This window comes from Trametes versicolor (assembly GCF_000271585.1).
Source record: "Trametes versicolor FP-101664 SS1 unplaced genomic scaffold TRAVEscaffold_4, whole genome shotgun sequence".
Classification (NCBI taxonomy): Eukaryota; Fungi; Basidiomycota; class Agaricomycetes; order Polyporales; family Polyporaceae; genus Trametes; species Trametes versicolor.
Window position 1 is genome coordinate 1,921,397 of NW_007360324.1, and position 20,964 is coordinate 1,942,360.

Consider the following 20,964-nt stretch of genomic DNA (forward strand, 5'->3'; position numbering starts at 1 on the left):
TTGCCTTAAAAACAAGGGAAGCTGTCGGCATCGTGATGCTTGGACAACGAAGTACCCGGTGTTTCGTCGTAATAAGAGCTAGAAAAAGTTGTCAAGTACCTGCGTTGTGATGATTTACACGATGAGTGGGATGTCAGGGCAGCGGACGTTCCGAGGCATAGGCGTCGTCGGTGTTTTTGTCGTACTCGTCGTGGTCACGATTGGAGATCATCCTTTATTAACCTGACCCACGGGTGGAACCAAGTCTGTTCATCGTCGCCTTGGTGCATAGCTGATGAATCAAATCTGTAGTAGCAGGCGATTGAATAAGAATGCTGCCACTCGGAGCGCTGAGTACTTACTGAGACTGTTCGGAAGCGAAGAGGTGCGTATGTAGAGGCGCGCGGACGAGTACAATGGCCACAAACAACACCAAACTCCTGTGCCACCGATCGTACGGCCAACGTACGGCGTCTGTTCTCTCCGGCGCTGCTTAACCTTTCACTAGACCTGGGACCATGACCGGCGAGCCTAACCTTCGACCTCACTCAAAGCCCGCGCTTTCTTGCTATATTTTGGCTATGCCGTGCATACACAAATCTGTGACAGTTACGCGTGATGGCGCAACCAGAGCCAGGTTTTAACCAGTCGTAGCTCAAGCTGCCAGCCTGAGTGAACCCCGGGGCCAGCGGCGGACCGGCGGGACCCTGGCCCACAACGAGAACACCTGCCACTCTGCTCGCCCCGTTTGCCATCAAAATATTATGCACGTGTATAAGCCATACATTGTCCTTAGTGCGGCTTTTTGACTAGAGGTAACAGGGTCTGAGACTGACTCAAAGGTACGCTTTCGCACAATAGGACGCCCAACTTGAATGCGCCACTCGCCCGCAGGGATCCGTCCTTCAGCCACGCCTATGAGATAATGCTATGTAGGCCACGCCAGTCTTTGTTATCTCTGGCATTCCATGACGGGCTGCGGGTGGCGCCTCGCATTGCTAGACAAAGAGAGGGTCAGTGCGTCAATGAGTGGCTCAATGACACGCGTTGCGCTGACGCTTGGTTAGACCAATCCGCATAGCCCTGGCGGTGTATCTGAAGTGTCGAGGCGAGCTGCGGCAACCCCCACCGACTACATATACCCGCAATGTTTGGAGTGGCTAGAACATCGTTCGCAACATACCCCCCGCTCCATCTGCAATCGCCCGGCATCATGCGTACCCGCAACCGAACGTACTCTATCATCGAGACTCGTGAATCACTGAAGGCACGCTCCCCGTTAGCGGACAAGAGCACTCAGGTCCGCGAAATTTGTCTGTACGACTACCACGCTACGGGAATGCCGGGCTACGCTCCCTCCTCCGTGATCAACCCCCTTGCAAGCCAGTATGTGGAGCGGCTGGAACAACTGTGTGCTGCACAAGACCAGGATGCCTTCCAGATACAAGGAGCATTGAGGTGCGTGGCGCGTTGCACTGTTCCGACCTTGTAATCCTACAACGTAGAGCTGACGCGGTCCGAATACAGGTGGCTATCTGGTACGGAAACGCAAGGCCGACCATGTGAAGAAGGCGCGCTCCACTTCCTCGACCCCATCATCAACCGCAAAATCGATATCGAGGCCGAGTTACGCACGATCGAGGACTACCCGCCCACCACGCACGAAGCGCTCAGCTGCTTAGCGCACTCGATCGCCGCGTACATATACTTCAGGAAGTACATGGCGAGTGCGGAAGAGCTCCGTGCGGTCGTGGATGACTCTCGGATCCGCTTCCCGCGCGGCCAGTACCAGACGCGTGTCGACGACCAGTGGGAGAACATGTCGCACGCCGCGCGCCATGCCACCCACGCCGCGGCCGGCGGTTTCGTCAGCCCTGCGGTGCTCATGGTGGGCTTCGCGCTCAAGACGCTTGTAGAGCATGTGTCCGTCGACATGTCGCTCAGCCTGCAGGATTTGAAGCAATACAGGCCCCTCTGGCGTGCGATTGAGCGGTGGACCCGAGAGCTGTTCGACGTGAAATCGCGAGGGCCCGGGAAGCAACCTCAGGCGCCGCCGCCGTCAAACCAGTGCAGCGCGGCTAACTGCGCTGCTGTGAACGTATGCCGCCAGTCAGGACCGAGGCCGCGCAGTTGCAAGTGTAGCGTGGAGGTGGCGCCGCGGTACTGCAGCAAAGAGTGCCAGGACCAGGTGCGTCCAAGCGTTCAAAAATATTTTGTGGAGTGTCGCATGCTGACTGCTTGTTTTCAGGACTGGACCAGGCATCAGGCAACTTGCATGAGCGGCGGCGTTTTCACGCCACCGGCAATTATCATGGCGCGGCACGAGAGGGTTTACGATGACCTGATTGTGATGTCGGCGTTGGGGAATCCCATTGTGCGAGTTGAAGTGATGGAGGATGATGAAAACAGGGAGGATCCAATGAATGGAGAGGTTCTGGTCGTATTCGAGCTTCCCTGCCCTTTCGGTACGCCCGGTAAGGAGGTCCTGTACGCTCTGAAGCACTACGAGTGACATGCGCTCTCCACCACTGGCATGTAATATCGATTTGATACGCTTACTGTTGTTTATATGTAAAGCGACGCCTTGATACACCAGGTGGATAGGCCCCCTTCCCGCCGCCGGTAGTTCGTCACGGCACCAGTCCGTGCGCTATAATCGCGAAGGCACTGGTACTAGTACTACTAGTACGGAGCTGCTTACAACCATTCAGATATACATTCATAGTAGGATTCCGAATGCCCGAAACGTAGTGGCAGTTACTGTGACCAGTACTAGTACACGAGAAACAAAGCTGGATGCGGTAGATCTGTGACGAAGATGTACGGGCCGATGTCAACTAGTACTAGAAACTAGTTGTAGAATAGATCCTCGAGGGTGGCCTTTGCCTCATCGTACTCGTAATCCTGTAGGTATTCTTTGTCGTGAAGCGTGCTGAGCGTTTCCAAGACATAGTCCTGGCAGTTCCAGGTGACTATGTCGTGTCGGATAGGCTGCTGCGCTATGGTCTGCTTGACCTCCCGGATGGTCCCCTCGCCGTCGATCATGGCGACGAAGACCAGCCGCTTGAGACGAATGGTGTTCGCGGGGTCTACCTCGCTGATGTCGAGCTCGAGCCTCCCTTCTGCGTTCTCGTTGGCTTGGTAGACGAAGTGGTGGAAGTCGTCGTCGCCACCATCTACAACGCGCAGGTGAATGGCCCAGTGAGCCAGCTTCTTGTCCGACTCTTCGTAAATGGCGACGGACAGCTCGGCGGATTGAGGCATCTATGCATGGAGATAGGCATCATCAGCTCATCGCGCTAGCGGCTTGCCCAACGAGAATACGCTCACGATTCGAGTATTATAGGTTTGCGCTGAGACTCGAGGGAAAATGCACTGGTGGCGGTATCAAGGCGTAGAAGAGGCTCGGCGGGGTTGTTGTCGTCGTGTGCTGGTCGGCGCCGTATTTATAGTGTTTGGGTACGGCCATCCCTCTCCTAAGGGTCTTCACGGGCATGAGTCTTGAGAAAAATTTATCACTCCGCATAGGTCGTACTGCCCAGGAGCGGGCGAAGGGCGGAGCCTTGAAATCACCGCCGAAGCCTCGGCGGTGGTTCATCACCACATCGTACCCGCTGGGTCAGGGTCATCTCCTGCCAAAACAACCCTTTCGTAGCCCACACCTTGTGCCCGTTGAAGGGAAGTACGTACTGGCTACTATCTTTCTACATTTCAGGCAGGTGAAGTTGCGCCGGCGAGTTGTTCTCCGGATGTTCTGGCCTCTAGGTAACCGCCCTTGCGGCGTTTGTGCTGCCACTCACATCTAGATGACTTCCGAAACCTCCTTTTGTGCAGGTGCTTCATGAGTCAGTACACACATATCCGGGAGATCTGGTAATGATTCCAAACCGTTTGACATTTGCGGCTAGTCTGTCGCGGTTGTAAAATCCATCACGGACGTTATAGGGACATGCTGTATGTGGGTTCCGCATACAGCGTGTTTTGCGGAGGCGGCCGTGCCAGCTCCTTCGTGATCATCAGCATTGCCATATTCAAGAAGCTTGCTCGCAGAGACTCGACTCACCCGCATCGGGACCTGGCCGTCGAAGAATATATTCAGATCCGGACCACGGAGGGACGACAAACACTGAACGAATGGGGATGGGGCGTAACACAAGGACAAGTGGTCACTCCGATCTAGATGTGGCGCAGAAACGGTCAGAATCGCAGAACTCGTATTCGCCGCGTCATGCTACATCAGTAAAGTCTAGAGGCTTCTATGTATCGGTCCAACACGACCTCCTGGTCGTACCCCAAGATGCAGGGCGGCAGGTGATCCCACCAGTCGCCCGTATCTGTAACCGAACGAGTATTCATCGCCTTTAAGTACTCCCAATGTTCGGGATAAAATCCGCTCATTTCCCAGTCGATGATACCAGTCAGCTCCGGGTCGTCTCCGTCGGTTATCATCACATTCCGTGGATGGAAGTCGCCATGGGTAAACAAGATGCGGTGGTCTTCCCGTAGCATCGAGCGCAGCCAGCTCTTGTAGCTTGTCGCCACTCGTGGGGATGAGTCATGCATGAGGTAATCGTTGAAAGCGGCTTCAGAGTAGATGGGCGACGGGCTGACTCGTATGGCGTTGCGAGCATCCTTGCATAGGCGGCGGCCAACGGGGGCCCCAAAAGGCTCTCCGGGAGGAAGTTCAACTCGTCGCAGAGCCAGGAGATTCGCATCTAGTATCCCTCGAATCTTTCCTTTCGCCTCCGAAGACAGCGATGACCAGCGTGCCTCCAAGGTGGTGCCAGGAATCAGAGTCATGAACATGAAGGCGGTAGCCCCAACGGTGACCAAACCCAAGGCACGCGGTGCAGGGATGGCGGGGATGCGCTCTTCCAGATACCGCATAACGTCGTGCTCGTCGTAGTCGAGGGAGCGGGTGAGCTTCACAGCGACATCAGGGCTAATCTGGATCACGGCACGGACGCCGCTTTCCCAGACCATCCTGCCCGAGAAAACGCGTGAGACGACCAGCGAGGAGACATCTGTGGGATGTCCGTCGATGATCCCAAGCAGATCGACGACCGCCGGAGAGAATGGGCGCACGATAACGTGGGGGAGTGGACAAGAGAAGGGGGTGCGAATTGGTAGCGGTCCATGATCGAGAAACGGTCTCTCTGGGAGGGCGTTTGGTAGCTGTAGTACTGTCATGAGCCGCCGCACCGCTCCCGATGGCCGAACCACTTTAGGTGGCGGCGGAGACGGTGGCGGTTCATTCAGGCGTTGCTCTGTCCAACATGTTTATCGTCAATGTTGGATTCCTAGCAGTAGAATGACATCAGGTACTCACGCCTCTCCTGTTGCCGTACCACACGCTCAGGTACCGCTTGGCGGTACTTAGCATAGGTCGAGTGCAATAGGTTCACGACCGGTTCTAAGTCGATAGAGGGGTCGTCGTCCAAAGCTTTCGTGATCTGCCTCAGAGCGGACTGATTGAGGTTCCGGTAAGCTTTTTCCTCCAATTGTGCAGTGGTCATAATGCGATGGAGACAGCAGTCGGCGATATAGGTCGGAATGTGAGTAGATGGTGGTTACGAATCTCGCATGAGCACAAGTAGCGCCGTAAGGGGACACACTGAGATGTTTACCTGTGTTGTGATGCTTGTGCATCACCAGCGCTATTTAGAGTTCCGTCGCGGTTGCCAGTACTTGAAGGTTGCAATAGCTTTTAGTTTGCAGGTCTACGTACGCCATGTCTCGTCATTGATATTCCCGCGTACTTGTGCGTCTGACATGTTTGTTCGCACTGTTGATACGTAAATATCACGACCGTTCCGGGGCGCTCATTCAAGCTTTATTGAGTCTTTGAAGCGAATGGTTTTGTGATTACAAATTCGACGAACGTATGCAGGCATACATGTACACTCGGCCCTCGTCCATGACCCGAGCTAATTGATTTCATGACAAGCAATAACCTGTTCCTTCGCATTCTACGACTATGGAGTCCTCTAGCTCCTCGATAGAGAATTTGGCATCGGTCAGCTGCTCGGCAACCCATAACGCTGTTCTGCAAGACGCTGAATCACAGTACACTGAACGGATGGGCATCAGCCAACCTACCTTGTGTGTAGGGTCAACGGCCCAGTCTTCACTTTCGATTTGCCTCGCGCGAGAGCCATGAATATAATCATTTGATCCTAAGCACGACGATATTAGCCACGGCGAGGACCATATTAGAAAGTGTACTTACCTGCAAGTACTCGTCTACGCAGCCACCGTGGGCGAGGTTCGCTGCGAGCTCCCTGGCGGCATCCCGTCCCACCTGTGCGGGATCAATGCGCTTGCTCCCAAGCGCGCTCCCGGCGAGGATGCAGCCGTTCTCCGTCTCCGCCCACAACACGACGCCGGAGCCGCTTCCAAATGCATCGGAGGGCTTCTCTCGCACCGCGTCGATACTGATGAGCGCGGTGTCCACGCCAGACTCAGCTAGCACATTTATGGCACCGACGCGCATGGCCTCGGCAAGGCTCTTAGGCAGACCAGCGACGTAGGACCGCCCATGGATCACTTTGACCGCGCCCCGCTGGATGAGTGTCACCGCAGGCAGCGGGCCGAGTACGGGAGGCACCGAGACGTGGACCTCGCCGCCGCCTTTGGGGTAGTATCCACGCGTTGGGACGCTAAGCGTAGCGGGCACGCCGAAATGCTTCTGGATGAACGGTAGAAGAACATGCTGCATATAGTCGATTTGGGGCGCTTGTGGGGCGTTTGTGCCTCCGCGCAGTATGAGCTCGGATGGTGGCCCGGTGGTAGAAGGTGCGAAGATGAGGCAAGGCAACGACACTTGCAGCAGAAGAGCGATGGAGCCCGCTGTCTTGGGATCGGCTGTGTAGGGCTTGGAAGTCTGTGGCTTGACGGTAGGGTAGAATGTGATCGAGGTAGACTTGACCTCGCATCCTTCTAGCCGTGCTGAGCGGATCTCTGCAACGAGTCGTAGACCTGGGCAATTGGATTGGGTAAGGATATTCCGATCAAACGTCTTCGTCAACATACCTGCGACATGCTGGTTCTTCAGGCCCGGAGACTGGCGACCCGCGCGTATGTTGTCGATGGCTACGGGTTTGGACAAGAGGGCAGAAAGCGCGATGGCGATGCGGAGGAGTTGGCCACCGCCCTCGAGCATACCCCCGTCGAGCCTGATGAGTTCAGTAGAGTCCATCGCGTTTGGCGGTGTTATCGTGCACAGTGCCGAGTCGAGGTAGTAAACAGTGATGCATTGTCTTGGAGCAGAAGGAAAGTGGCGGTTTAGAGCGAAGAGGCGGCGACGCGCGCGGGGATCGGGACGCGTAGCCGCGGACAGCAGCCGCGCACTTGATTGACTCTGGCTTGACCTCCGACGCTCACCTTCTCCTCGCTGCGTCCTCCTGCGCACGACCATAGACCGCGCGCTGCTGTATACCTCGTTTGCATATACCCCGTCTGGCTGGAGGATTGTCCTGAAACTCGGAAATGTCTGTCGACTCGCAGAAGAAGGAGCTCAATGCCTTCCTCTCCTTCTTCGCCACCTTCGACCTCTCCCGCCCGGTCACCACCATAGCGGACCTCTCAGATGGCGCAGCGCTGTTTGAGATCCTGACGCTTGTGTGAGCACCGTCAGTGCGTCCGCACCGCGCCTTCCCTGACGTCCGCGCCCATAGCGACGCGGACTACTTCCGCCAACCCACCCGGCCGTCCGCGCAGCCCTCGGACAACTGGGTCCTCCGCTTCAGCTCGCTGAAGCGGCTGTACAGGCTCATGACGCAGTACTTCTCCGAGGTGTTGCACCAGCCCACCGGTGCCCTGGACGTACCCGACCTGCAGGCCATCGCGAAGGACTATAACGTCAATGCCACGATCATTATATGTCGACTGACCATCGCCATTGCCGTGCAATGCGAGAACAACCAGGTCATCATCGAACGGATACAGAAGCTGTCCGAGTCGGAGCAGCACTCTCTCATGCGGGTCATCGAGCAAGTTATGTCCAAGGCCAGGAGCTCTGCGGAGGCCGGAATGGAAGTCAGCATCACTGAGTGCGTTGCTAGTCCGATTATTGACTAGACAGGGAAGACTAAACTCGTGATTCTTAGGGATGACCACTATTATCAAATTCAGTCAGAACGCAGTCGCATATTGTCGGAAAAGGAGACTTTAGAGAAAGTGTACCAAGCTCTCCTGGAAGAGCACCGCACACTCCAGACGAGTCACGACGACGCCGTGTCGGAGAAGGACGATGCTCTCGCCCAACTACGCCAGGCGCAGCGGGAAGCAGACAACCGGAAGCCGGACACGAGAGGAGACGCGGTATTCCGCGCGGAGATCGACCGTCTGCGTGCTGACCTGTGAGCATGCGTGTTCGATGCTCCGGAGGCGGTAGAGCTGATACGGCAGGAGGGTTATAGCCAGAAGAGCGAAGATAACCTTGCGATGGCCGAATCCGAACTCGACAAGCAGACAGTGCTTGTGACGGATCTCACGCGCAAGGTGGATGAGCTCCAGGAGCGTGCAGACGAAGCTACGCGGCTCAAAGATCAGCTGGACGAGTACGCCCCTACATGAAGGTACTACGACATAACATTGACCCTGCCATAGATATCGTCATGCGGCAGACAGGCTCCAGAAGACTGAGAATGTCATGGAGAAGTACAAGAAGAAGCTGCAAGAGGCTGCAGATATGCGGCAACAAGTCAAGGTATAACACTTGGAACATCAACGCGGTTTACGGCATACTAAACGTGCTCGCAGAGTCTCGAGAAGCAGAACGCGGATCTCGTCGACAAGAACGCAGCGCTTGAGGAGGAGTACCGCAAAGTCGCCGCGTTCAAGCCGCTCATGGAGTCGTACAAGTCGCAAATCGCGGAGCTCGAGACCAAGGCGTCTGCGCGCAGCAAGGAGAATGACGCACTCAAGTACGAGCTCGAGCAGACGAAGACGAAGCTGAAGCTCACGTCCGAGGAACGCGCGAAGGATTCCGAGACGCTCGAGCTGTACCAGGAGCGCGTGCGGGAGCTTGAGCTATCCTCGCAGCGCCCTGTGGCTGCATCTCGCGCGCGGCCGCAGCCGAGTACCGACGCCGAGGGGAACATGTCCGAGTTCACCGAGGCAGAGCTCCTCAGCGGCGGTGGCGACGCGCCCCGCGATCTGGACGTCGACGACGACATCGCAGGCCTGGGCGAGGAGCTCGACTCAGCGATCACGGGTACGACGATGACAGACCTAAAGCTGCAGGTCCGAAAGCTGCAGCGCGAGCTCGAAGCGGTGCGCAAGAACGAGGCGGATGGCAGTCGTGTGCTTGTGCTTGAGAACCTTCTCGAGGACGCGAACCGGATGAAGGCGCGGTACGAGGCGGACTACCTCGCAGCGCATCGCGAGAAGCTTGTCATGCAGAACGACTTGGAGGAAATCCGCAGCGGAAAGTCGATGGGCGATGGGTGAGCAGTGCGCTTTGAAGAAGGGAGAGTAGTACTGAATGGAGTCGCAGAGCGGAAGCCGCGATTGCGCTGCGCCAACGCCTCAACGAGACTGTCGACGAGCTCGACACGTTGCGAAAGGAGCACACCGAGCTCGAGGTTAAGTTTGACTCGATGTCCAAGGAACTCACCATCGCGAAGTCTGACTGTACGTAATTGCCTGCTCGAACGATGTCCAGCACTAACGCGCCTCTGTGCCTGCAGTGACGCTCGTCAACAAAGACCAGCTCGACATCCTTGCGACGCTGCGCGAGTCCGTGAACGAGGACAAGGTGGAGCTCGAGGCCGAGGTCGAGCGCCTGCGCGGGCAGATCAAGGAGCTCGCGGACAAGAACAAGATGCAGCTCGAGCAGATCAACGGCCTCCTGCTCGAGAAGGTCAACCTCCAGAGCGAGGGCCTCGACCAGCGCGACCGCATGCTCCAGCGCGAGCGCGCGATCGGCGACCTGCGCGCGTCGATGTCGGGCAAGGACCTGCCGGAGGACATCAAGCAGCGCATGCTCGCGCTGCACGAGGAGAACATCAGCCTCAAGGAGCAGTCTAAGACTGCGCAGGAGAAGCTGGTCAAGGCGAAGGCGGTGCGTCATCGCGGCGTTCCTCTGCCTTTGTTGTGGCGACTGACGTGCGCGCGCAGTTCATCAAGCAGCAAGACAAGCTGTTCAAGGAGGAGCACGCGAAGAGCGCTGGGGGCGTCCCATCGGTGCGTGTCTTGTCGTGGAGGGCAGCAGCCTATGCTGACGGTCGTATCGCGCCAGGGTGCCTTCGAGGAGGCGGAGAACAGCTACCGCTCGCAGATCAAGATCCTCGAGGAGGACGTCGCGCGGCAGAAGGTGCGTCTCGCCCGCCATACCCCGTTCGCTGCCACTGACGCATTGGTATCAGAGGCTGCTTGGGGAGGCGACGAACCGGTACAGGCGCGAGCAGACGCTCACGCTCAGCGTCATCCACGATATGAGCATGCGGACTGTGCGCCAGCAGCTTGGGAGCGCGAAGCAGCAGAGCCGACCAGAGCCCACGAGCTGGCTGAAGCAGCAGCGGCAGAACGTGAGTCTCCTTGTCCGCTCTTGCGAGTACGTTGCTGACCCTGACTTATTATTGCACAGCTCGGACCAATGCTGCGGCGATGAGACAGCTCGAGCGCGTCGCTCCTTCCTCTCCTTACTTTATGGACACCCTATAACCACAACGACGTATAACACTCCTTGCTTGTTTCGTTTGCACACATGTACCGTATCACTTCCAGGCGCCACCCTTGCATATCCACATCCGTCTTCTAGCCCATGGTCATGCCCGCGCACGCCGAGTCGTACAAGATGCGAGGGGATTGAAATAGAGAGGCTAGGGAATGTGGTTCTAATACAGCATGAGATACTCCATTACGCGAGACACTCCGACTCCGACGACAGGTCCGGCAGCTGGTACACGTAGTCCGAAATAAATACGGGGGGCATGGGAGGCGGCAGACGCGGGCGGGCCCGTCAGAGGGGGCGTCACCGGTTGAACGACAGAAGCGACATGTCTCCGAGTTTTCTATCCCAGCGCAATCATGTCAGTCAGTATGAGTGTACCAGAAGTAGAGACGGGGAGGGGACTGACCTTGGCTTGATGAGATGCCGGATCGTGCCGAGGAAACCGAGCAGGACGAGGAGACTGGCGGCGGCGACGTACGCCCACCCGAGGAACGGGTTCTTCCCGCCCATCCACGACACCGTCGAGATGACGATCGACTTCGTGCCCGAGAACGAGCGCACGGGGAAGTCTGCACAGCTCCCACATCAGCGCTCCGCCTCTTTCCGCGCACGGCGCACAGCGGCACAGCACAAGAAATACTACGCACTGAGGTTGACGACGATCTGGTAGCGGCCTTTGAGCAGCTTCGTGTTATCGTTGCGCCCAAAGAGCTTGGAGAACGTGGGCAGGCCGGCCGTGCGCATCCAGTTCTGGAAGTGCTCGTCCTCCTTCAGGTTCGGGACGTTGTCCGTGGTGTATCCGTCGGGGTAGCGCTTCGCCCAATTCGGGGGAGGTGTGATTTGCGCAATATCGTAGCCCGGCGACGTCGCGTACTTCTTGGCCTCGCCCGGCCATGCGATGCCCGTCTCGGAGAGGTTGTACGTCTGCGTGCTGTCCGTGGTGCTTACCAGCCCCGAGAAGCTGTCTATGGTGCACCCGGCGCTACGGCGTCAGCACTGCTCCGTTTCACCTGCGATGCAGCCGTGCTGCCCGGAGATTCGACGCACCATTGAAAAGAGAGTTCGCAATCAGTCCACAGGGGTAGACGGCCTTGCCATCAATGTTGCCAAGCGGCTTGCAGTCCCCGCTCCCCAAGCTGCTCGCGCTCACAAAGTCACCGCGCAGCTGGTTCTGGTTCAGACTCTTCACGTATCGCCGGTGGTTCTGGTAGAAGTTCGTGAGCTTGTAGTAGAGCAGCACGGGCGGCTCCATGTCCGCGGGCACGTCGAACTGCACGACGCATTGCTGCTCTGCGTCGAACGCGGCATCGGTCGCCCCGGTGCGGTTGATGAAGGCGTATGTCGGGGCCGTGAAAGGCGCCTTCGCGTCCGCCGCGCGCAGCTTGTACGAGAACTTGGAGGAGGGGATGTCGGTGAATGTGAGCCCGCTGGTGTCGGTGCTCGTGGTGTTGGACGCGGAGAGCAGCTCGCAGTCGGTGTAGTCGATGTTGATCTCGCTCACCTGGCCACGCACGGACGAGTGAGCGGGCTGCCCAAGACGGCAAACGCTAGGGAGCACTTACGAGACCGCTGCCCCAGACGAGCAGCGCACCGATAGGCGCAAAGATGACGCCAATGATGAAGAGCGTCGGGAGGACCGTCCGCGGGGTCAGGATCGGCTGCCAGGCCTTCAGACGCTGCTGCTTGAACGCCGTATCTGCAACGCAACCTCATTCGCATCACGCCCATTCACTCCGCATGCAGACCCAAAACTCACTCGCAGGCCGCCGCCAGCTGCCCTTCTCCTTCTTCGGCGCCCCATCGTCACCGCCCTTCTTGCGGTTGAAGAGGCCCATGGTTCGAGACAAACGTCCTCAGGGGGCAGGAGTACCAGGCGAGCAGCGAAGGAGCCGAGAGAGATGGGCTGGCCTGAGAAGGGGTGGGCAGGGACTCGGCAGTAGTGGGAGGAGGAGATGAAGATGCTGAGAGCGCTGACTGGTCGGCCGGCGGTGCGACCGTCTCAGCCTTCCGCAGGATAGGCGCCCACGCTCTGAGCGTGCCGCCGGCCGCGGCTGTGGTAAGCTTGGTGACTGCACATCTTGGGTATCTCCCCCTAGACAAACACCATAATAGCAGACAACATCTAGTCCAATATTATACAGCGGGGATAATGCGACAGCAAAGCGAGATGTACAACAGCAGTCCTGATTACTCGCAGAGTATATCCTAAGAAGGTCCCAGCTTTACCGATGACTTCTAGCCCCTGTACAGCCCGAAGAGCATGAACGTGAAGAACGACAGCAGCGCTGCGAACACGTAGAAGACCCGGCCCTCCTTCTCCACGTCCCCGTTCGAGAGGAAGTCGCGCAGGGGCAGGAAGACCAGTCCGACGAGGAAGTTCGCAATCCCTGCACATAATTGACGTTAGCAAGCGACCGATCAAATAGATTCCTTCTGGACTCACAGTTGAGCGAGAGGCCAACAGAGGAGAGCGCGGAGACAGCCTGTAGTCATCGTCGTCAGCAAATGTGCGGCTGCACAACTCTGTGTGCGCACACACCTGGTGAGGCGACACCTCTGGTATCATCACGAATGGCACAGGGCCAATACCGATAGCGAACGACCTGCGCAAATATCTGTCAGTTTGACTGACGCTTCGAACAGATATCAATACGATACGCACGCAACAAAGGTGATGATGGCGGTGCTGGCGAGCAGAACTGCGCCGCTGTCCAGGCCAAAGCCGACTACTACCAACGACACGATGGCTCCGGTTGCCGAGAGCGACAGAAGCTTCTTGCGGCCCAGACGCTGCGAACAGACCATGTATGAGTGATTGACAGCGCGGGCGAGGGGTGAGAGGAATGAGGATACATACGTCGATGAGGAATATCGGTGCGGCCGTCATGAAGAAGTTCACAATTGTAATCCCGAGCGAGACGTATGGCCCAACATCGGGGAGGGCCTTGGAGAGGATGTTGTTGCTGTAATATAGCACTGCAGGCAAACGGGGTCAGTATATGCGGTATACCTAGACCATGTCCAAAGACCCTTACCCGCGTTGACACCTGTAAGACGGTAGTCTGCGGTCAGATATGCATACACGTAGCGGAGAAATACAGTCTTACCTGACAGTTGTTGGCAGAGCATGGAGAAACATACTATGGCCAGCGGTTTCCGGAACTCCCTCCGCAAAAGAACCTGGGGCACATTCACTGCTGCCTCGTGTTCGTCCGCGCGACGGGCAGGGTTTAGCGAGGTGCTCTCCTCGTCAGCACCGAGAAGCGGGTCTTCCGCGTCCTCGTTCGAGACTACGTAGCGCATATATTAACGTGAATGCATCCGGGTATGTCGAACGACCAACCATCCGGGCTATGAATCGCGTGTCCGCTCTTCCACAACCTACGTGCGCTAGCGGCTTTATCACGGAGCAAGCCATGCCTATTCAACCAAGCAGGAGACTCGACGATCATAGGTCCAGCGAGAAGCTGTGCGAGGGACAGCGCGGACGAGAACAGCAAGACCAGTCTCCAAGTGCGGGGCGTCGCAAGCTGCAGGCCCATTGCCTGGGTGATCATGATGCCGACAACGATGGCAAACTGGGTGAGCACGCCTACACCAAGATTACGGAGTGAGCGAGCCCTTCAATGTAACCTTAGGCTCGTGAGTGCACTGACCGACGGCTCCCTTGATCTTGGTGGGGGCAATTTCGGAAATGTAGATAGGCCCGACGCACAGGCCCAACCCCGCAGCAACACCAGTGAGAAGTCTGGGTAAAACGCGTCTGGATGTCAAGGCTGGAGCCGTAAATGTTCCTTGCTCACCTGCCGATGATCAGAGGCGGTAGCGTGGCTGAAACGGCCATGAAGCCTGCTCCGACGGCCATAACGAAGGCGCTAGCGAGACATGCGCCCTTGCGTCCCCAACGGTCCATGACGACATTCGCGCCGAGACTCCCTAGAAGACCTCCGACGGTGTATACGGAGGTGAGGACAGAGAAAGTGGCGTCGTCCATGGCTATGCATGTGGGAAGGCCGTAGTACGTGGACGGCAGGTCAGGCTCAGTCTTGCGACAAGTGAGGACTCCGGAAATTTGGTTGAGACTGGATATGTGGAATCCATACTGGAGGAGGTGGGAGACATTCAAGAGCGAATTCGGACGAGTATGGGGAGGACTTGCCTGGAAGGAGACGATGAGAACCCACACGCAGACTATCCATCCGTACACGGTAAACGCCTCGGGGTCGCCGACGGCCATCTTCGTGAGGCGAACGTAGCTTAAAGGCGGTCAGACCGGAGAGCAGAGCAAGGAGAAGTGAAAAGTGAGATTGTGGTTAAATGCAGAACGCGTCCAACCGACTGCGCGTATGCTTCCCGCTAAACCACGCCATAATCACTTACACGTGTCATAATTTCACTACGATAAGAGCGGCAATGCCGCAGTAGACTCGAGATATGTTCGCGGAGGTCATCAGAAAACCCCGTACTATAATTACTGTAGACGGCTGTACAAGCACTACTTAGCTGTAGATTACAAACCAGATACCAAAAAAAAAAAAAAAACCGACTGCGCGTGTATAGCACACAGACGCCCAAATGCCCCGGAAGCGAGAGCGAGCGCCTCTTACGAAGGTGGCCGAGATAGGCAGGTCGGTTACCAAACTTGTGCCGAGGGGCGAGGGGAGCCAATGGGAGGGCCGGAAGAAAGGTAGAAATTGATGGGGCGGGCGGGGCGGGAGCGATCAAGACATTGAACAAGACGCGGGGTCGAGCCTCTTCGGCACGCCCTCTTCCCCTCCTCCTCACCTTGCGAGCCCCTCTTCCGCGACGTTAAGATCGACCGCGATGCCCTTCGGGATGCCTAGTTTTACGACTAGATGCCCGGTAATATCACTGGATGCCCGAAAAACGGATGCCCGTTATGGATGCCCGTTGCGGATGATACCCTCGGAGAGACTGTACACCAAAAACCCCCCCAAAAAAAACCGTGTCCATAACACTACTAGCACGATACGCATGCTCGATGTACGCCCAGTGCGATACACTCCACTCTCCGAACCCATTGAGATCCTTGTGCGGCTTGAATTCTAGCCCAGCGACGATGGATGGCATCGAGGAACGCCGGATGACACACGAAGAGAAGCGATCCCTGAAAGGGAATTCTGTGATACGCGTGTGCTTCGTGGCCCTGCCTCGAGGCTACCACGTACTCCTGCGTGCCTACTGCCGCCCTGCGACTCCTTCTCTCTCTCATCGCAACCACACTCCATGAGCTCTGTCTAGCGCACCCCGTACCCGTCTGCCACTCCAATGCGGCGCCCTCATACGCCAGCGCCTATGACTGCCTGGCCATCCGCGCCCCGCGGACGCACATTCCGTCTCTCTCGGACAACTGCTGTGGCTGGGAACTGTACAGTTCAAATACGCCCCCAGAGCAGCAACGCCACCACTCCTCTTTAAAAAGTCGGAAATCAACAAAGAACTCTCTCTTGTGCTCTCTCCCGTGTACCGCACAGCAACCCCCCCGCTCGGCTCCACTCCTCTCCATGAGCCAGTCTACCGAACCGGGTGACGATGACATCGTCGTTGATGCTCTCGATGCTCTCGTCGAGGACGTCTCGCAAACGCCGGGACTAGACTCCCAGGAGGTTGAGATGACGCTGGACCTCGCTGCTGAACACGTATGTAGCATGTGCACTCTGCTGCCCCGCGTCGCCTGTTAACTTTTGCCAGGAGGACAATGGGGATCTACCTGTGCCTACTGTGCTGCCGAGACCGCTGCCTCCCCCCAAGTCACAATGGCAGGCTCCTGAAGCTGGCAGCGTACGTGCGCCTCCCCCTGCTCCCCCGTCCTCGCACCAACGCAGCTTGCATCGACAGACGAGTGCGTCGTTCACGCGGCTTACACGACAGGCCGCGGGGCCCACTACGGATGCCAACTCCGCGACGAGTACCACCCCCCTACCCACCCCAAAAGGCAAAGCGAAAGCAAGACGGCAGCCGAGCTCATCGGTAGCCTCGCCGGCGTCGAGCCCCATGGGCCCTCCGCAGCCTGCCCCTCAGTCGGCGATGCCATCGCAGTCGGACAGTCAGGTGGTCCTGAGCCCGCCTGTGCCCGCGCCCCTCGCTGCCACCCTCCGCTCTAACCAGCTGGGCGCCGACGTCACCGGCAAGACAAACATCCCCGCGCTCAGACACGATATGCTGGAGCTCACGCACCACCTCGACCGCCTCACCCGCACCCATGCCACCGACCGCGCGGCCATCCGTGATGCCCTGCTGAAGCTCACGATGGCCGTTGACGACCTCCGCAACGACGCGTCCCCGGCTACCTCACCCACCGTCGCATTCCGTGACCTTGAGCAGCGTGTTCATCGCCTTGCTCAGGGACTCGAACGAGAGGAGGACACCCGCGCCCGCGAAATCGGTGTCATGGATGTCCGCCTCGGCTCCGTTGAGGATGACACCCGCGACATTTCGCGCTCCGTCACCACGGTCAGCCAGGAGCTCGCCGGGGCCATCAGCGCACTGTCGCAAATCCGCGCGACCCTATCAACGATCACCCAGCAGGTCGGCGACCTCAGCAACAATGCGCGCGCTCTTGTGGCGGCGCCAGCGCCCACGCGCGAGACCGCACTCACGCCGTCGACCCCTCACGAGTCACGCAGGCGTGAACGACAAGTCTCCCCCTCCCCTGCACCTACCCAGGCCTTCCAGCGGCGCCTTCCACGCCCTCCCCAGCCTATCCCCACGGATGGCCACGGCGCGGAGGGACGCCCACCCAAAAGAGCCCGCGGGAACGGTCAGCGCGGCCAGCATCAGCCTCAGCTCGCGCCCGTCCCCGCACCCCTCCCCGCGCCTGTCGCTGGTCCGGCATCGTTTACAGTCCGGTTTGGGGCAGTGGGCTGGTCGGCTGACCCAGCTTCCCTGCGCGCGGAGGTCCTTTCCACGGGCCACTTGGCGTGGAACGCCATCCCGAACGTCTTTGAATCGGTAATGGACATCCGCCGTGATCCTGTAGATTCGCGTTTTGCCCTCCTGCGCTTCCCGACTCGCTACCTTGCTAGCACTTTTGTCGAAGCGTGGGTGCAGCACGGTCACCGCGAGCAATCGCTGCGTACCGTACACGCTGTGATACTGTAGGGCCTGTTACACTACTCCATGCCAAAAATATGTCTGAGATGTATGCATAGCGAGAACGTCGACGTCTCAATAAAATCCTACCCCTTGCGCATTCTTTCGTGGAATGTGCATGGGAACCTTGCTCTCCGCTTGCATGACCCTGCCTTCTCGTCCACTCTCGCCCAGTTTGACTTAGCCCTCCTGCAAGAGACGCACCTGCGCCCGTCCCAAACGTCGCAGCTTAGGCTCCCGACAGGGTATTCGTGTATCTCCATGCCGCGCCCAGAAACCAGGCAAATGCGACATGGTGGAGGCGGTTTACTGGCGCTCATCCGGCCGGGACTCGTGGTGAAGGACATCTCTCCAAAAGATCAGTCCGACATCATGCTCCTCGAAATTGGCGACCTCTCCATCCTCCATGTCTATGTGCCGCCCGCGCATTCCCCGGCGCTAGAAGGAGCGCTCGTCTCGGTGGAGCAGCGTGTACACGACCTCCTTCTACCCCGTACGTTGCTACCGGACCACCGCGTCCTCGCGCTCGGAGACTTCAATGCTCGGGTTGGAATCCTGGCTACGTCGCTCCCTCGTGTATCGCCGGACTTGACCGTCACTGCCAGAGGCCGCCGCCTACTCGAGATGTGTAATGACCTGGGTCTCGAGCTACTTAACGGCTCAGATTTGCACTCTCAGCCGAACCGGCTCTCGTACACCTCATTCCAAGCAGCAGGCTCGTCCGTCATTGACCTCGCCTTTGTGTCGACTACTTTGGCCGAGCCCTGTGCGCTCCATGACTGTACAACATCAGCTACGACCCTCGATGTCCTGCCGCGCAACCCAGATTGGTCGGACCATGCGGCGCTCGCCCTCTCCACTCACTACCATATCTCGTCCACTGAAGTTTGCGCTCCGCAAAAACGTAAAAAGCGTCGACCGATCCCCATCGCGGCCGCGCGCACACCCCTTGACATCCTCCTCCAGAACACACTCGCTCTCGTGGATGGCCACGAGGCACAGTTGCGTCTGTTCTATGGGAACCCCTGGGAGGCTGGGCCCCCTCTCTTTGCGTACATCGGTGCTGCACCTGACCCCCAACCGGATGCGACTGGGGTAGGCGCTAGCGTGTACTGGGGGCCTGATGCTCTCTCCGGCTGGAGCCAACGCGTCCCGGGACTGCAGACCATCCCCCGAGCTTCTCTCTGGGCTGTGATTCATGTGCTACGCACTGCGGACCCGACTCGTGTGCTCCGTCTGTGGGTCCCGGATGACCACACCGCCCGTACCATCTGTCACTGGGCGCCCGCTATGGCTCGAAAGAAATGGACCTGCGCACACGCCGACCTCATCAAACCTCTTGTTGAGCTCCTGCAAGCCCGTCCGGCAGCAATACGTGTCCATGTCTACGATGCCCTCACCCCGAACCCCCCTCAGGCGACTGCTACACTAGCCGCCTCCGCTGCGGCATCGCAGCCCATCCCCCCTCTCCCTCTGCCAAAGCACCTCGCTCCACCTCCCTCGTGGCCGCCGGCGCCGCCTGTGCATGTACCCGACGAGGATGAAACCGGCTTGCGGCGATACCTGAAGGCATCCACGCCCCTCCCGGCTCTCTCTACACATGCAGAAGAAGCGGTCAGACAGGACGGTGCCCCATCGGCAACCGACCTCACGTTACAAGACGTGCACTGGCGAGACCCTGGATACCAACCGCTCCCGCTCTTCAGCCTGCGGAAATGTAACCTCCGTAAGCTGCTTGACGTGACTGGACCAGGTGGCTTTTGGCCGGCTTTTCATGACCTCATGGGTGACCAGCCATCACCCCCGCTTGTCGAGATCATGCAGCTTTTTCATGTCTTCCACGGTCGCATGAACCCGCCACTCGTACTGCCTCCGCAATTCGATCATCTCGAGCACGCGCTCAACCGCCTCACGACGAACTCCCTCCCGCGCAACACGATTGACACGTCCACCGGCGCCCACTTCTCCAGGCCTTTCTCGGTCGAGGAGATCGACGCGGTGAAGACTCACATTCGCTCACATAACAAAGCGTCCGCGCGAGGTGCTGATGGTGTGAGCTACGACGAGGTCCTCCAAATCCCCTCCGAGCGGCTCTGCGAGCTCTTCCAGGCGTGCGTTGACTCGACATCTGCCCCACAAGCGTGGCTCACCGCGATCATCGCGGCTGTCAAGAAACCTAAAAAAGACGGGAAGCTCCCGGAGAGCTACAGGACTATCGGTCTAGAGAGCTGCCTCCTCAAAACCTTGACCCTCCTCATTGACCGTCGCCTGCGTGCGTGGGCAGAAGACGTCGGCCGCATCCCCGACTCACAGAACGGTTTCCGTGCGGGCCACCGCACGTTCAACAACGCGTTCATCCTACGTGCGGCTATCGAGAAGGCAAGGGCGCTGGGGAAAACACTCTATGTGGTGTTCCTCGATCTCGCGAACGCCTTCCCTTCCGTCGACCAATCTACGCTCTGGGCAAAGCTCTCTCGATGGGGCGTTGCTGGACCCCTCATTGACTGGCTGAGGATGCTGTACTCGCAGCTGCAGTACCTAATCCGCTTCGGAGGCGACACCACAGACACGTTCAAAGCACTCATGGGTATCCTCATCGGCGACCCAGCCTCGCCTATCCTGTGGATCCTGTTCCTCTCCGACTTCGACCTGCGCCCGCACAAAGACGACGTCATCCTCGACGGTGACCACCGTGTGTCGCACCTAGAAATAGCCGATGACATTGCGCTCGTGAGCTACTCCGATGACGGGGCACAGGACAAACTCGACCAAACGGAGGGTTACTGCGGGCTCTCATGCCTCTTTGTCAACGTACCCAAGACGCTTGCGAGTATCCACGGCCCTCTGCCGGACCCCCTCCCTGCTCTGCGGCTCTATGGCAAACGCCTCACCTACGTCGACATCTCCGTCTACGTAGGCATGTCCTTCTGCTCAACGGCGCGCGACATCTTCCTCCCGCACTACATCGCAAAGGAGCTCGCGGCCCGACGTGTGGGCAATGCCTGCTTCGCACTGGAATCCTACACAGGGCCCCTACCCCCGCTCATGGCCATCCGCCTCTATCTCTCCCACCTGGACCCACATCTCACAGGCGGGTGTGAGATTGCGCTCGACGTGCGCCCCTCCGCTCTCGACGAACTGGAGATGATTCAGCACATCTTCCTCCGTCGGGCGCTCCACGTCAGCAAGCGTTC

General features: G+C 58.3%; 9 protein-coding genes across 9 annotated transcripts; 4 read left to right on the forward strand and 5 right to left on the reverse strand.

The window, feature by feature from the left end:
• Positions 1 to 1,192: 1,192 nt before the first annotated feature.
• TRAVEDRAFT_45893 (uncharacterized protein) lies at positions 1,193 to 2,491 on the forward strand (the record flags this gene model as incomplete). The annotated part of the gene is made up of 3 exons (XM_008038133.1): positions 1,193 to 1,437; positions 1,507 to 2,167; positions 2,228 to 2,491. The coding sequence occupies 3 exons, from the start codon at positions 1,193 to 1,195 to the stop codon at positions 2,489 to 2,491; spliced, it is 1,170 nt and encodes a 389-aa protein (XP_008036324.1).
• A 338-nt stretch (positions 2,492 to 2,829) lies between these two features.
• TRAVEDRAFT_19274 (uncharacterized protein) lies at positions 2,830 to 3,243 on the reverse strand (the record flags this gene model as incomplete). Its single annotated transcript, XM_008037817.1, has 1 exon — positions 2,830 to 3,243. The coding sequence occupies one exon, from the start codon at positions 3,241 to 3,243 to the stop codon at positions 2,830 to 2,832; it is 414 nt and encodes a 137-aa protein (XP_008036008.1).
• Positions 3,244 to 4,215: 972 nt separating this feature from the next.
• On the reverse strand, positions 4,216 to 5,495 carry TRAVEDRAFT_19275 (kinase-like protein; the record flags this gene model as incomplete). The annotated part of the gene is made up of 2 exons (XM_008037818.1): positions 4,216 to 5,003; positions 5,309 to 5,495. The coding sequence occupies 2 exons, from the start codon at positions 5,493 to 5,495 to the stop codon at positions 4,216 to 4,218; spliced, it is 975 nt and encodes a 324-aa protein (XP_008036009.1).
• Positions 5,496 to 5,835: 340 nt separating this feature from the next.
• Positions 5,836 to 7,221, reverse strand: TRAVEDRAFT_57827 (RNA 3'-terminal phosphate cyclase). The gene is made up of 4 exons (XM_008038288.1): positions 7,012 to 7,221; positions 6,209 to 6,957; positions 6,079 to 6,155; positions 5,836 to 6,025 (listed from the first exon to the last, which is right to left on the reverse strand). The coding sequence occupies exons 1-4, from the start codon at positions 7,175 to 7,177 to the stop codon at positions 5,917 to 5,919; spliced, it is 1,101 nt and encodes a 366-aa protein (XP_008036479.1). The 5' UTR covers positions 7,178 to 7,221; the 3' UTR covers positions 5,836 to 5,916.
• Positions 7,222 to 7,467: 246 nt separating this feature from the next.
• TRAVEDRAFT_36289 (HOOK-domain-containing protein) lies at positions 7,468 to 10,594 on the forward strand (the record flags this gene model as incomplete). The annotated part of the gene is made up of 12 exons (XM_008038016.1): positions 7,468 to 7,601; positions 7,656 to 8,030; positions 8,088 to 8,339; positions 8,400 to 8,540; positions 8,590 to 8,689; positions 8,743 to 9,428; positions 9,479 to 9,615; positions 9,672 to 10,045; positions 10,102 to 10,167; positions 10,223 to 10,297; positions 10,350 to 10,511; positions 10,571 to 10,594. 12 exons carry the CDS (start codon positions 7,468 to 7,470, stop codon positions 10,592 to 10,594), a joined length of 2,526 nt encoding a protein of 841 aa, XP_008036207.1.
• A 363-nt stretch (positions 10,595 to 10,957) lies between these two features.
• Positions 10,958 to 12,492, reverse strand: TRAVEDRAFT_119170 (cell cycle control protein; the record flags this gene model as incomplete). Its single annotated transcript, XM_008038700.1, has 6 exons — positions 10,958 to 10,997; positions 11,064 to 11,226; positions 11,305 to 11,622; positions 11,705 to 12,158; positions 12,220 to 12,353; positions 12,414 to 12,492. 6 exons carry the CDS (start codon positions 12,490 to 12,492, stop codon positions 10,958 to 10,960), a joined length of 1,188 nt encoding a protein of 395 aa, XP_008036891.1.
• A 277-nt stretch (positions 12,493 to 12,769) lies between these two features.
• On the reverse strand, positions 12,770 to 14,954 carry TRAVEDRAFT_165615 (general substrate transporter). Its single transcript, XM_008038701.1, has 11 exons — positions 14,817 to 14,954; positions 14,461 to 14,759; positions 14,314 to 14,405; positions 14,001 to 14,249; positions 13,765 to 13,947; positions 13,693 to 13,704; positions 13,515 to 13,633; positions 13,320 to 13,447; positions 13,197 to 13,260; positions 13,101 to 13,140; positions 12,770 to 13,044 (listed from the first exon to the last, which is right to left on the reverse strand). Exons 1-11 carry the CDS (start codon positions 14,892 to 14,894, stop codon positions 12,893 to 12,895), a joined length of 1,416 nt encoding a protein of 471 aa, XP_008036892.1. The 5' UTR covers positions 14,895 to 14,954; the 3' UTR covers positions 12,770 to 12,892.
• Positions 14,955 to 16,607: 1,653 nt separating this feature from the next.
• Positions 16,608 to 17,901, forward strand: TRAVEDRAFT_57830 (uncharacterized protein). The gene has a single exon (XM_008038289.1). The coding sequence runs from the start codon at positions 16,673 to 16,675 to the stop codon at positions 17,777 to 17,779; it is 1,107 nt and encodes a 368-aa protein (XP_008036480.1). The 5' UTR covers positions 16,608 to 16,672; the 3' UTR covers positions 17,780 to 17,901.
• Positions 17,902 to 19,618: 1,717 nt separating this feature from the next.
• Positions 19,619 to 20,275, forward strand: TRAVEDRAFT_119579 (uncharacterized protein; the record flags this gene model as incomplete). Its single annotated transcript, XM_008038702.1, has 2 exons — positions 19,619 to 19,881; positions 19,975 to 20,275. Coding segments are annotated over 2 exons (564 nt in total), but the record flags the coding sequence as incomplete, so codon positions are not given.
• Between the last annotated feature and the right edge of the window lie 689 nt (positions 20,276 to 20,964).